Source organism: Capsicum annuum, chromosome 3 (assembly GCF_002878395.1).
Source record: "Capsicum annuum cultivar UCD-10X-F1 chromosome 3, UCD10Xv1.1, whole genome shotgun sequence".
Taxonomy (NCBI): domain Eukaryota; kingdom Viridiplantae; phylum Streptophyta; class Magnoliopsida; order Solanales; family Solanaceae; genus Capsicum; species Capsicum annuum.
Window position 1 is genome coordinate 262,864,038 of NC_061113.1, and position 13,401 is coordinate 262,877,438.

The 13,401-nt window shown below is 35.3% G+C and overlaps 1 protein-coding gene across 1 annotated transcript; it reads left to right on the plus strand.

Annotated features, from left to right (window-relative positions):
- Positions 1-5,309: 5,309 nt before the first annotated feature.
- On the plus strand, positions 5,310-11,563 carry LOC107862111 (E3 ubiquitin-protein ligase ORTHRUS 2). The gene is made up of 10 exons (XM_016707565.2): positions 5,310-6,350; positions 8,275-8,481; positions 8,566-8,897; positions 9,394-9,507; positions 9,657-9,756; positions 9,874-9,935; positions 10,030-10,132; positions 10,374-10,518; positions 10,652-10,869; positions 10,964-11,563. Exons 1-10 carry the CDS (start codon positions 5,907-5,909, stop codon positions 11,093-11,095), a joined length of 1,857 nt encoding a protein of 618 aa, XP_016563051.2. The 5' UTR covers positions 5,310-5,906; the 3' UTR covers positions 11,096-11,563.
- Positions 11,564-13,401: the final 1,838 nt, after the last annotated feature.

A 13,401-nucleotide genomic window follows, 5' to 3' on the forward strand; every position in this document is an offset into this window, starting at 1 on the left:
TTGTTGTTGTTGTTGTATTAATTATTTTTATTCCATTGATTAGAAAAAGTTAATTTCTCAGCACATTTATTGTTTTTTCTTCTCTTTTTTTGGCTCAAAATTTGTCACTATTTATCTATATATGTCAGCAATATCCTTCTATGAGTGCTGATTTCATAGCATAGACTACTTTTCCAGTGACGAAATTAAATTTTATTGTTTATAAATTATTTTATATATAGATGGTTAATATGTCTCTACATAAAGAGCCACTTTAGTACTTGTTGTAGATGTATGCTGCTCATCTTAGTTGTTCTTTCAAATTAATATTCGCCTGGGCTCGTTTGTCAGCTTGAAACAGCAGCGAAGATGGAGACATGTTGGATGTTGGAAGGTCATGGAGTATCTAAGGCCAGAATTTAATTTTGTTATATGGTCGATTATTAAAGCACGAAACCCCCCTGCCTAACACACATAAAATCCGAAACATCCTTCAGCAATAGTTCACACACATAGTTTAATAGAGAGACAGCAGGGAATGAAGTATGATTACTGTTCCACAAAAGGAAGAGTAGATATGAAGAGCATTGACCTTTTATAGCGCTATTCCTTGAGTTGTTCAGAACCTCTGAATGATCCATAAATATTAAAAAAGCCTCATTTGAAGCTCTCTTGCCTGATTTGTTACTTTATTTCCCGAGAGATTTAAAGAATGTAATTAGCTAGTTCGGTTTCCGTTGGCTTCAAACCGTTTCAATTCCATAGCCTTGCAATCTACTCCTTTATACTTGCTTTAATACTGGTGTAGTTGACATCCATAAATCTTGGTTCTGCAATAGTTCTATTTGGATAGTTGAAAATGAATAACTTGGTAACTGAGACTTGTCTTGCAAAGGTGTTTGGGAGAATAAAGACCTGTTTGTAACTGTGCCTCTATTGAGATCATAAAAGGGAAAAGAAAAAAAAGAAACGTCCAATAAAAAAACACTTTTTAGGATCAGAAGTTGATTTTATGTTTAGGTATAGTGCTACTTTCAGTTTTTGGAACCAATTAGATATTTTCTATACCTTGCTATGCAAAACTGTGTTTATCTGTGAGAAAATTCGCATTACACGTGAGGCTGTTGATTGTTCAACATCTGTTGTCTTTTTAATTGCAGCCTTCCGGAATTCTTGGTCAGGTGATTGCTACAAGTTCTGAATAATGACTTGGCCTTTGTTCAGGCATGTGATCAGTCACTTGCAAGTAAGTATTTGTGTACATATGTCCATTTTGAGAAAAAAGAAACAAAATTTAGGTTTTATTAAATCTAACTTAAGCAAATAGTCAATATCGTATGCTTCAAACACCAGCTTTTGACTGTTTTTTTTTTTGTATGGAAAGCAAGTGCAAATGGAAAACATCTGTAGGAGCTAACTTTTGGACCTTCAGATAACAGCAAAAGTATATTGAATTTCTGTGTGATGACTCGGTCACCAAGTGAAAATATGTGCTTGAAGTGGTGACATCTGGTGGTTAATTTCTGATGGCTCAACAATCGGTGCTTCTCAAGAAGCAATTCACAATACCATGATCAAACCAGAGGCTTGGTAGATTCTTGGTTCATGGAGCATTCATCACAGGAGGACGTGTTGCAGTGTGTCTCATTGCATCCTGCTGTTTCTGGACTGGTATTGAGTGTATTGCTCATGATATCGTATCAGTTTCTTCGAAGAGGTATGGTAATCATTTGAGAGAAATGCAAATACTAGGGATTATTAGATTTTCATCTTCAAATAATGTTTCACAGAACCAAAGGAACTTTAGGAGCACTTCTCCAGAGTAAAGCACAACTTCTGAATTAGATTTCTTTTAGCTGTGCTTCTGCAAAATTCTCCTGGTCTTTTAATGGAGTATGTTGAGCAGAAAGGCATTGCCTCAGTTACCAGATTTTTCTAGTGAAAGTTTCTGTATGTATCCATTTTCGATTTTTGCCTGTGCACACTGTACTACACCTGAAGTAGAAGCATTTTGGTTGATGATCTGTGTCATTTTCCTCACCTTACTCTCATTCCATCATTGTTTCATGTGCATCTGGCAATAAAAAAGTACTAGTGAGTTGTGTTGAAACAATGAATACTATTTTTTGTCACATTAAAATAACTTATTACCCGGATTGAAGGGCACAGCCATGGATTATCATTCAGGCTATGTTCTTGTGTTGGTGTCAGTGTTCTAAGATACACATTCGATCTTAATTTTGATGTCGACCTGTCTCATCTAATGGAGATTCCAGTCAGATGTGTTCCTTGCAGGATAAATGCTCAAAAACAGATAAAGAAAACAAATGAATCAGTAATTAAGAGGCTCGTAAACGAGAAAGGGAAGAGGTAAAATAGACTCAATCCTAGTAGTATTACTAATTTTATCTTCTCTGTTCAAGTAAAAGTTGTTCATAAAAAAAGATTAAAATCATTGCTCCTATCACTTTATCCTGGCTTCAATACTATTTTTTTGTAGTAGCTAGCTCGCAAAACTTCAGTTGTGCAATTCATGAATATTGAACAAGTGGCTATGTTACACTCTTTTTTTGCTGCATCGTAGATTTTTCCCCATGGTGCATATATAATAATTGCAATATGAAGAAAGGAGCAAAGAGAAAGGAGGAAACCCCATAATATGTATCTCACTTTTATATAGGTATGTGCATTAGTACCATATTATTTATTAGTACTGCTTTTGGGAAGTACTAGAACTGAGGTTACGAGCATTTACTTTTAGCATTACAAATTTGATGAATTGCTTATTTTGTATCTTGATATAGAACATGCCTCGAGTCTAAAATATTTAAACTAAACTAGAAAACATTATAGTCGAGATGCATAGCACATATATGCCGTGTGAGTTCCAGTCTCTATGGTCCTCATCATCCTTATAGTTTCTTGAGGACACCATATATTGTAGATTAATTTTGCATCATCGCGTCCATCAATTATTTGCCCCAGATGACCACTGTATGCTTCAAGCAATGTGACCAAAATGATCTCTTCGCACTTTTGATACTCTCACCGAGCATAGACAACACATCTTTTCTTTATCCTCGTCTTGTTCATTCTCATTAATTAAATTTGTTTTTCACTTGCTATCTCTTGTCTCCTTCTCACCTTTTCTTTCGTCATTGAAGTATTCACCTCGATCTCCCAAAACTTTGCCACTAGTTTTCCGTTTGTATCCACTAAGGAAGGATGCTGCGTTGTCAGCCAGTGAGACTTGTGCCAACGCAATTGGGGTATTCAAATTTAACGATGGATGATAATGTAATAGGTGGATTTTTTGGGCAATCCATGTGCTATGGTGTAAAACACATGGCACATGTGACCGTCTGTTTTTGTGACAACGTTTCTCTGCATAGCATGCAAACGCCTTCATCATCAATCTTGCGTGGATTGATGAACGCCGTTAGACTATAACTAGGTGTGTGTAGAAATAAACGGGAGAGTGGTGATCGCTATGTCTTTAGAAATCGTAAATGAGGTTAAGAATTCTAGGTAGAAAGAGTGTTAAGATTAACTCTATACATAGTGGTGAGACTGAGGAGGAAAGAAAAATTAAATTTGATGGTTTTGAAGTGGAGTCCACTATACATTTACTAGATTATCTTAAAAGTCATTGATGAAAATGTAAACTAAATTTAACAAAGACATTCAACCTGTTTGGCCTAGCTTGTAGGAGGTCAAAAGTGCTAATTTAAAAAAGAATGCAGTGTTGGACCAAGATATTGGGAGAAATAAGTACTTTCTAGGAACTAGCAGGAACTATTTTTCAGAAGCTAAAAAATAACTTTCCCCCAAAATATTTTTTTAAAAATCACTTTTGAGAAAAAAATACAATTAGAAACACTTTTTAAAGCTTGTAGACTCTTCGGAAAGAAAGAAATTCTAGGTGTTTTGAAGGGCAAAAGACTAACTTACAAAAAATTTGAATGAATTGTATAAGCCTTTTGTGTTTTTGGTGTAAATAGAATTTGGTTGGGGAGATAGTAGACTTAGTTGATTTTATAGGAAACTTGTATTATTATGAAAAATTTTGTATTTGTAAAATTTTCAAAATATTTCCTATAAAATCAACTAAGTCTACTATCTCCCCAACCAAATTCATAATTTTACAAAATGAATTGTATAAGCCTTTTGTCTTTTTGGTGTAAAGTGTAAACAAAATTTGGTTGGGGAGATAGTAGACTTAGTTGATTTTATAAGAGTATTATTATGAAAAATTTTGTATTTGTAGCTGGTGTTTTAGAAAATGTACTAGTATGAAGCCGTCTATCAGCCAACTTAATTTCATTTGACATTTAAGTTTGGTAACATAATCTATTCATAATTTTTGGTAAAACATTTAGTTGGTTGGTTCATACTACATCTCATAATAGAACCAACTACAAATATAGAATTGATCAGTAGATCATGTATAAACATGGATGCCAAATATTATGTCCACAATCACATAATTATATTTACACCTATATGTTAATTGTCAATATGGAGCTGGTTGATAAACACCATTTTGAGTCGTTAGGTTAATTAAATATAGCCAATTGAGATGAACAAGGAGATGGTGATAAAGTGTGTAAGATCACAAAGAAGCTTGAAAATTTTAGTTACAAAAAGGGTTAAGATTGGCTCTATATAGACTGGTAAGAGTAGATTTAGAGGAAAGAAAAAATTTGATGATTTTGAAGCGAATAAAATACACGAAAGTTTCGGTAGGCCTTAAAATCCGCTGTCTAAAATTGTTTAAGTAAATTTGGGGGAGATTATGTTGAGACTCTTTATCCAAATGGGCAGATTAGGTTGATTCCTATTTTATTAGGAAAATTAGATCTTCTCGTCACCTTTGATGGTACTTTTACAGTAAATCAATTAATTCTCCCATGTCAGCAAATCAGATTACTGTAGTTTCTTTTTTCTTTTGTCTTCTCACAATAGATAATTTTTCAGAGAGAACAAAGTCTTTCAACAGAAGAGTCCTTGTGTGAGAAATAGTAGCTATACTCGGCATAATTTCAAGCAATAGGCTCTTAATTATGAATATTTTTATAAGTATATAGTTATTTTTCTATAACTTCTATTAGGATTATTAGATGAGTTAATCTTTTTATCCCGCTCTAAATAAGCATTGTATTTACTTAAATATCTCAACATCTAGAAGTAGTGTACTAGGACAATTAATGTATAGGTGTGAACATAATTTTGTCATTTTGGACATAATTAATAAGCATCCAGTTATAATGGTATACTTATCAATTGTGCATTTAATTTTTGTAGTTGGAGCTATTTTATTAGATATACTATGAAACAACCAACTATAGATATTCATTTGGCAACTTGTCTAAATAAATATTGTAATAGAAATTATAAAAGTATCTGTACATTTTTATTTATTCAATAAGAACCGATCGCATGTTAAATATGTCAGGCATATATATATTACAATTATTTTCACTAGCAATGATAGAAGCCTTGAGAGTAGAGGGGGTAAATGGCCCTCACAAACCTTCTGCCGAAACAATTTGATTTATTTTCAAAATTATTTATTGCTAAAAGACAAACATCAAAATTACAGCAATCGTATTTGTAATAAGCTTCGATTACAAAACAACGGTAAAATCAATCTCATCCATCCATTTGGTTGAAAAATGGTCAAACGAAATCTCCTTTACATTTTCAGCAATGACATTTAAGGTAATCTAGTGAAAGTATAATGGGCTGACCTCAAACTTAAATTTAATTATTCTTTCGTTCTCAATCTCACCACTATATATAGAGTCAGTCGTAACACTCTTTCTACATAAAGTTTTCAATTGTCATTTCCGACATTCTACCGAAAGTATAGTGTCATCGTCATCTCTTGTTTATTTTTTTCGTCTTTGATTAATCTAGCTGCTCCAATGGCGTCCATCAATTCCCTCCCGATTGACGGTGAAGGCGTTTGCATGCTATGTAAGAAAACACCATTACAAGAAAAAATAGTCACCTGCATCACGTGTGTCACGCCATGGCATAGGGATTGCATGGAAAATCCGCCTGTTACATTACCGTCCTTTGTTAACTTTGAGTGCCCGGACTGTGCCGGGACAGGTCTCGAAGGGGTGACAGTACCGCCTCCTATCTCTGTGGGCGGAGATCTAGTGGTGAAGATTCGGGAGATTGAGGCGGATACCTCGATGACGGAAAAGGAGAAGGCGAGGAGGAGACGAGAGATAGTAAGTGGAAAACAAATTTGGATTAATGAGAATGAAGAAGATGAGGGTGAAGAAAAAGACGTGTTGTCTGTACTTGGTGAAAGCATCAAATGCCCCTTTTGCTATATGCTTTTAGATAGGCCTGTCACGGTAAATCTAATTAAATCACCTCTTTAGTAAATTGATTAATCCTTCTCATATCTTGTTCTTGGCTTCTAGGTTCCCGTTTGTAGATTCAATTCCAACTATTTTTGTTGATAAGTGTGTGTTATATGACGCGGTGGAGTTAGAAATTCTAACAAAAGATTTAAGTGGAAAAATGCAAGAATATCACAATTGATTTGGATTTTAACCTACAACCTAAAATAATTTTAAATTGAACTATTTTTGACGTTATACTAGAAATTAGTTTAAAAGACAAATTGATTTAGGGCCCATTTGGACATAATTTTTTTTTTCAAAATAATATTTGGTTACAAATTAGAACGATTTGTTGGTTAGCTGTAGTGTATGGAAATCCATCAGGAGGTTATGGGCTTAGTTCTATACCAATATAACCTTCAAAGTGGGAGATGGAGACAAAATTGATTTCTGGAAAACTTTGTATAGGGGAAGATAGCCTGAGAAACCTATTTCCCCAGCTTTATATCCTAAGTTCACAAAGAAATAATTCAGTCTCACAAGTGTGGAGTCCACAAGGGTGGAACCTAATGTTTAGGAGCGCACTAAATGACTCGGAAGTATCGGAGATTGCTAGACTTCTCCAAATGTTGAGTGTGTTTTCTGGAACCACCAATAGTGGTGACAAACCAACCTGGCAGATTCACCAAAAAGAGGAGGAAGGGGGGGGATACTATAGCTTTAGTGTATTTCATAGGTAAATTGTAAAGCTTTCTTCTGTTTTTGGGCAGTCCTCTAGGATGAAATCCCATTTAGAATGTGGGGTTGTAAAATCTATCGTCATCTCTGGGACGATGAGATTTTTGGTAGAGCTTTTGTATGGGCTAGACACATCAGAAAACTTGATGGATGCATGGAGGTGGCAGGAGAGTGGTGACGGTTTATTTGCTGCTAGCTCTTTTTATAAGAGGTTACTAGTGTGAGGGGAAGACACCTCTCTTTATGATACCATTTGGATCCCTAGAGCACCAAAAAGGTTTGTTTCATTGTGTTGTTGGCGGCTAGGGGTGTGATTTTATCAACGGAGAATCCGAGAAAGGAGAAAATCATCCTCAAAGGTGTTTCATATCTAAAAAATGACGGCGAAAGTGTAGATCATCTTCTTCTACATTGTAAGTTGGCTAGTTGGTTATGGTGAGAGGCCTTAGATTTGTAAAGAGCAGTGTTTTATATCTAGTTTACTTTTGGTGTACTTGTTTAAAGGCCTTAGATTTGTTTAGGGTGCAATGGGTCATGCCTGGTACAGTGAAGGAGGCTTTTCTGAGTTGGACTCATAAAAGGGGGAAGGAAAGCCTAAGTGTATGGTGCGTATGGAGCCTAAGCCTAAGAGGATTGGACCTCTTTTGTTGAGAATCATATTTTGGTGTAGGTTATCTCCTTTTGACATATATATACGGGGTTTCCCCAAATGTTAATAAAATTATGTACCTTATCAAGAAAAAAGTTACCCTTGTCTAAAAAAAAAAAAAGAAAGTTTTTGAAGATGAATTTTCAAATATTAAAAACTGATTTTAACCAGTTTTTCAAATGAATTTTTCCCACTCCAAAAAGTTCAACTATTTTTCAAGTGAATGCATGTCCAAATACAACTTCAACTTTCAAATATCATTTTCAAGTTCAACTTCAAATACTACCTTTTTTCCATTATCTCTCAATTTATGTCCAAACGCCCTTTTGTATATAAAAGACTTGTACCGTATTTATCTTATTTGCAATGTATAATTTTTGACGAAAGAATTCAGTTAATGAAACCTCTTTCATCAACTATATGTACCTCTGCCCCTGGTTCTATGTATGCATTGAAAGTATTTGCATACGCCTGTATAATCGTTTCAAGGCTTCCATACTTGGTGAAAGTTCTATATATCTTGATTGATATTTATTTTTCTTCCAGATGTCATGTGGCCATAACTTCTGTTTGAAGTGCTTCAAGAAATGGATTGGACAAGGCAAGGATACATGTGTCAAGTGCCGCAGCCAAATTAATCGCCAAATGATTGATCAACCGCGTATAAACTTGGTATTAGTGACTGCTATAAGACTTGTGAAGGAGTCTAGAAAAAATGTTGCCCTTAGAAGGCCTCAAACAGCCTATCCTCAGGTAAGTGCGCAGTTGTCCGTGAGTTCAACTGAACCCAGTATTTTTAACATAATAATTAAATCTTGAATCCACCTCTGTATATAGGTGAATCAAGAAGATCGCCCTGATAACCCGTTTATTAGGGAAGGAGCAGCTAAAAAAGCTGGAATGGCTAATGCATCAAGTGGGAGGATATTTGTGACCATCCCTACGGATCATTTCGGGCCAATATTGGCGGAGAATGATCCGGAGAGAAATCAAGGTGTTTTGGTTGGGGAATCGTGGACACATCGCTTGAATTGCAGGCAATGGGGTGTGCATTGGCCCCATGTCGCTGGAATTGCAGGACAAGCAAAATATGGTGCACAATCTGTGGTGCTCTCAGGAGGCTATGAAGATGATGAGGACCATGGAGAATGGTTTCTTTACACAGGAAGGTACAAGTTTATATATGAGTCCTCAACATTCTTTGTTTCTGAAGGTAGTGGTACTTTACACTCGAGAATGTTCTACATATTCATGGTAGTTTAATGTTGACCTACAACATCATATTACTCTTCACAGCAAGGGAATTTGATAACTTGAAAAGTATGCACTTTTATAGATAGACGATGGAGTACGAAAAGAATTTTTCACTGTTTGTGTACATTATAACTTTAATCTTTTCCTTGATTTTTCAGTAGTTGTTAAGTACTAAATTGGTCCTTCACCATTTTAATCCCATTGTACATATACCTTGTAGATTGTATAGTATGTAATTTTCCTCTAAAACTGTCTTACTCTGGGGAAGGAAAATTACACAAGCGTTGAGGTTGCTCACCTCGGATATTTCTCCCTTTTCCATCTAAATAATTTACCACGACTATTTATAATATTCTTATATTTACAAGAACTTAACACTCTTCCTTCTGTAATTGCAATTTATATTTGTAGTGGGGGAAGAGATCTAAGTGGCAACAAAAGAACGAATAAGGATCAATCATTTACCAATTCCAACGAAGCTTTGCGAGTCAGCTGCAAACAAGGGTATCCAGTTCGTGTTGTTAGGTATAATACACCATTGAAATTGATGGTGATTATTATATTTTTCCAGCAAATTCCTAGAACTTATCATATAAATTCCATGACCAAAACTTAAAGAGACAATGTTCATTTTCTCTTCAGTTTGACTCATATATATACCTTTTTATGGTTAGATCCCACAAAGAAAAGCGTTCATCCTATGCCCCACAGGATGGTCTTCGTTATGATGGTGTGTACAGGATAGAGAAATGTTGGAGAAAATTGGGGATACAAGTAAGTCTTTTTGCTTATTTTAATTATAAGATTTCATATGAACTTCTATAGCTAGTCGTTCATATAATTCAGCTGACTGAATTTGAGCCGTCATTTGTCTCTGTATATTATTATCAGGGGTACAAGGTGTGTAGGTATTTATTTGTGAGATGTGATAATGAACCTGCACCGTGGACGAGGTTTGTGGTTTGTTAAAAATAATTCTGATTGCTTCTTCCCTCCTACTGTTTCTTTACTGATTTATTCATCATATTGATCTTCATGACGATGCAGTGATGAGCATGGGGATAAACCTCGTCCCTTGCCAGAAATTCCTGAACTTGAAGAGGCACTTGGCATTTTTGAGAGGGCCCACACTTCTTCATGGGATTACGACGTACACAACTTCATATATTGTACAATATATTTTGAAAAAGTTTAATTTCTTATGTTGACTATCAAGTCATTTGAAAAGATAGGTCTAAGAAAATAGGATTAATAATTTCAAATATAAAACAGATAACCTGATATAACAAGTTTAGGTACACTAAAATTGCTTTTACATTGTACACGAATCTATATATATGTTAAATTCTACTATTTAAATTTATAAAGAAGGTTTTTTCATATTTGGGCAGGAGGAAGAAGGTCGGTGGAAATGGAAGAAACCACCGCCCCCAAGCCAACAGAGAGTAATTGGAGCAAGTTTGAAGGATGGGAAGAGAACAAAGAAGACACCAAGAAAATCTCAAGAAACATCTGTGAAGGGGACACTTTTAAAAGGTTAATTAAACCAACCTAATAATCCGCATCCTAATTTCCCTTTTTTTTATTTGTAATTTGATAATATGGCTTAACTTAATCATGCAAGAATTTAAGATTATTTTAATAGTTACAAGTTTTTCAACACATGCAGGTTTCTGCTGTGTACTTTGCAAGAATATTTTAACTCTCCCAATGACCACACCTTGCGCTCACAACTTCTGTAAAGCTTGCCTTGAGGAAGCATTTAAAGGAAAAGCGTTTATAAAGGAAAGAAAATGCCATAATGGGCGAAAACTTCGCTCACAGAAGAATTTCATGAAATGCCCCACGTGCCCACTTGACATCTCTGAGTTTTTGCAGAATCCTCAGGTCTCTCAATTTTTCACTTCTTACTATGATGTTTTGATTGGCGTGGTTCTATATCGATCATAATACACATGTATGGTGGATCATATATGTTCAGGTTAATAGAGAGCTGGAGGATGCCATAGGGAGACTACGGGAAGAGTTTTATGAAAGTGACAATAATAAAGAAGATGCAAATGAAGAGGTTATTGAAGAGGATGAGAAACCTTCAAATGATAATAAGCTTTGAAGAACGCACAAGAAAAAGAAAATAGACGTTGGCGATAACTCAACAAATATTGATGGTAATTAGGTGACGTCCATTGTGGACACGGACAATTTATAGGCTCCTGAAGAGAGGAGGTTAGGAAGTGAATTTTCTGCGGTTATCTCTTTTGAGACAGTTATTTAGTAAATGATATTTGTTTAGTTTGTCTTACAACTTTTGGACCTTTTAGACCATGGTCTAAATAAATTGAAAATCTTAAGAGAAAAGTTAGACCGCGGTCTAAAATTTTTTAAGTTACTTCATGTGATAGATGATAGTATAATGTTTTATACATGTGATCGACGATACCAGTTGGCCATGGAAAGAGATCCGGAGAACTGAAGCTCCTTCAAAGGTAATGTTACCTTTGTTAAAAAAAAAAAAAGCTCCTTCAAAGGTAGCTTGTTTTGGTTGGATTGCAGCATGGGAGCTTGCCTAACTCAGGATAATCTACAAAAAAGGAGTTTTACACTAAGTAATAGATGTTACTTATGTGAAGAAGAGGTAGAGACTGTGAATCACCTTCTTATGCACTGCAGAATAGCCAGACAGTGTTGGAAATTCTTTTTCAGTATCTGTGGGATTTCTTGGATCATGCCTCAGAGTGTGAAGGAATTATTGGAGAGTTGGCAGCATCAGAGAATGCATAAAGCGTTGAAGCAATTATGGAGAACTATACCTTTGTGCATATTCTGGACTATTTGGTTAGAAAGAAACAAAGCTTGCTTTGAAAGGCAAAAATTTCATATTTCTAGAGTTAAAAGCAAGTGTCGACATAATTTGTTTTGTTGGCGTAAAAGTAGTTTCATTGATAGTATAGATCAATATATGGACTTTTTGGAGTTGCTAGGGAGTTGTTGTAGTTGACTGTATGGATATACCCAGAAGTCTTTTGTAACCTTTAACTTTGGTACCTTTTTGGTACTTACCCAATAAACCTTTACCTTGTCAAAAACAAAAAAAAAAGGTTTATCAATGTATGAGGAAATACATCATCCAGAAGCATAATTTCTCAAGAGCTATGTTTTACAGCCTTTAAAACTATGGACAAAATTCAAAATGGTGGACTAAAAAGGAACATTTGCCTAGTTCAGCGATTTGTTTGATTAAGAGTGAAATTGTATCCAGGGCCACTAAAAGTAAGTTGTCTTTCAGCCTTCAACCTCCACCGGTATTTAGAACAGATGGATCCAGGTTATGAAATTGATGTGTCAGGTCATATTGAATGCCTCAGCTGAGTAAATTGCTTCCTTTACTGGCACCTCATCACTATTTGCTTGCTTCTAAAATATCTGGTTTTTGTAGGTTCACAATTTTCCGATATTGTATTCATTGATGGAGAAGTCTTGATGTTATTATCTCACCGTCCCTGTAGACCAGGTGCTTTCCTTCCTCCGTTTTCATTATCTTATTCTAATTTCGTGCAACAACGTGTAGTTTTTATGATATATCTTTGAGTCAGTTCCTTTTGATTCTTCTCAGGCTAAGATATATCCTTATTTCTTTTTCTTTTCAATGAAAATCCTCAGACGAAGTGATCTAATTTAGCGAAATTCGCTCTGTTTCCTCCTAATTGTAGTTTTAGTAATTTTAGGTTTTATAGGGACATTGTTGTAGTTGTAAGATCGAGAGTGTTTGTTAGGAGAATGTTGCTGGTTCGAATCCTGCTCCAGATAAAAGCATGATTTAGGCGGAGTGGAGAGTGGTAAAGTGGTGCCACTGTCCTTGGTTTTCTCCCAGTTATCAAGATAAAAGCATTCTATAAAATTTAGTACTATTAGGAGGAAAAAGTAATAGGATGATAGGTGCATCCGCCTGTAGTATTTTTGGATTCGTAAAGTATCTTGCATTTATAGTAACATTAATCATTAGCATAAGCTGATATGAGCACTGACTAACATACGTACTTCTATATGTGGTTGGAAATCAAACGACATAAAAAATTAAGTGAGGGGTTGTTTGATGGTAGTGACATTTTTGTATTTCTTATAGGATACTTATATTATGTTTTAGGAGAGGAATAGACATGCTATGTAATGGCAGTCTTCTCTCGCTTTGGACAGTTAAAAACATTTTCTGTTATATATTGAAATGTACTTAAACTTGTCTTTCCATGTTTCCCTGCTCCTACATTTAGTTCTTTATACTAAATTTAGATGAGAGAGGCGAGATTGAGATGATTGGGGCATGTGAAGAGGAGATGCGCAGTGCTCCAGTGAGGAGGTGTTAGAGGTTGACTTGGGGGTTTTGAGGGGTGGGGGGTGGGTGGGTCCTTAAGAGAGGTAGAG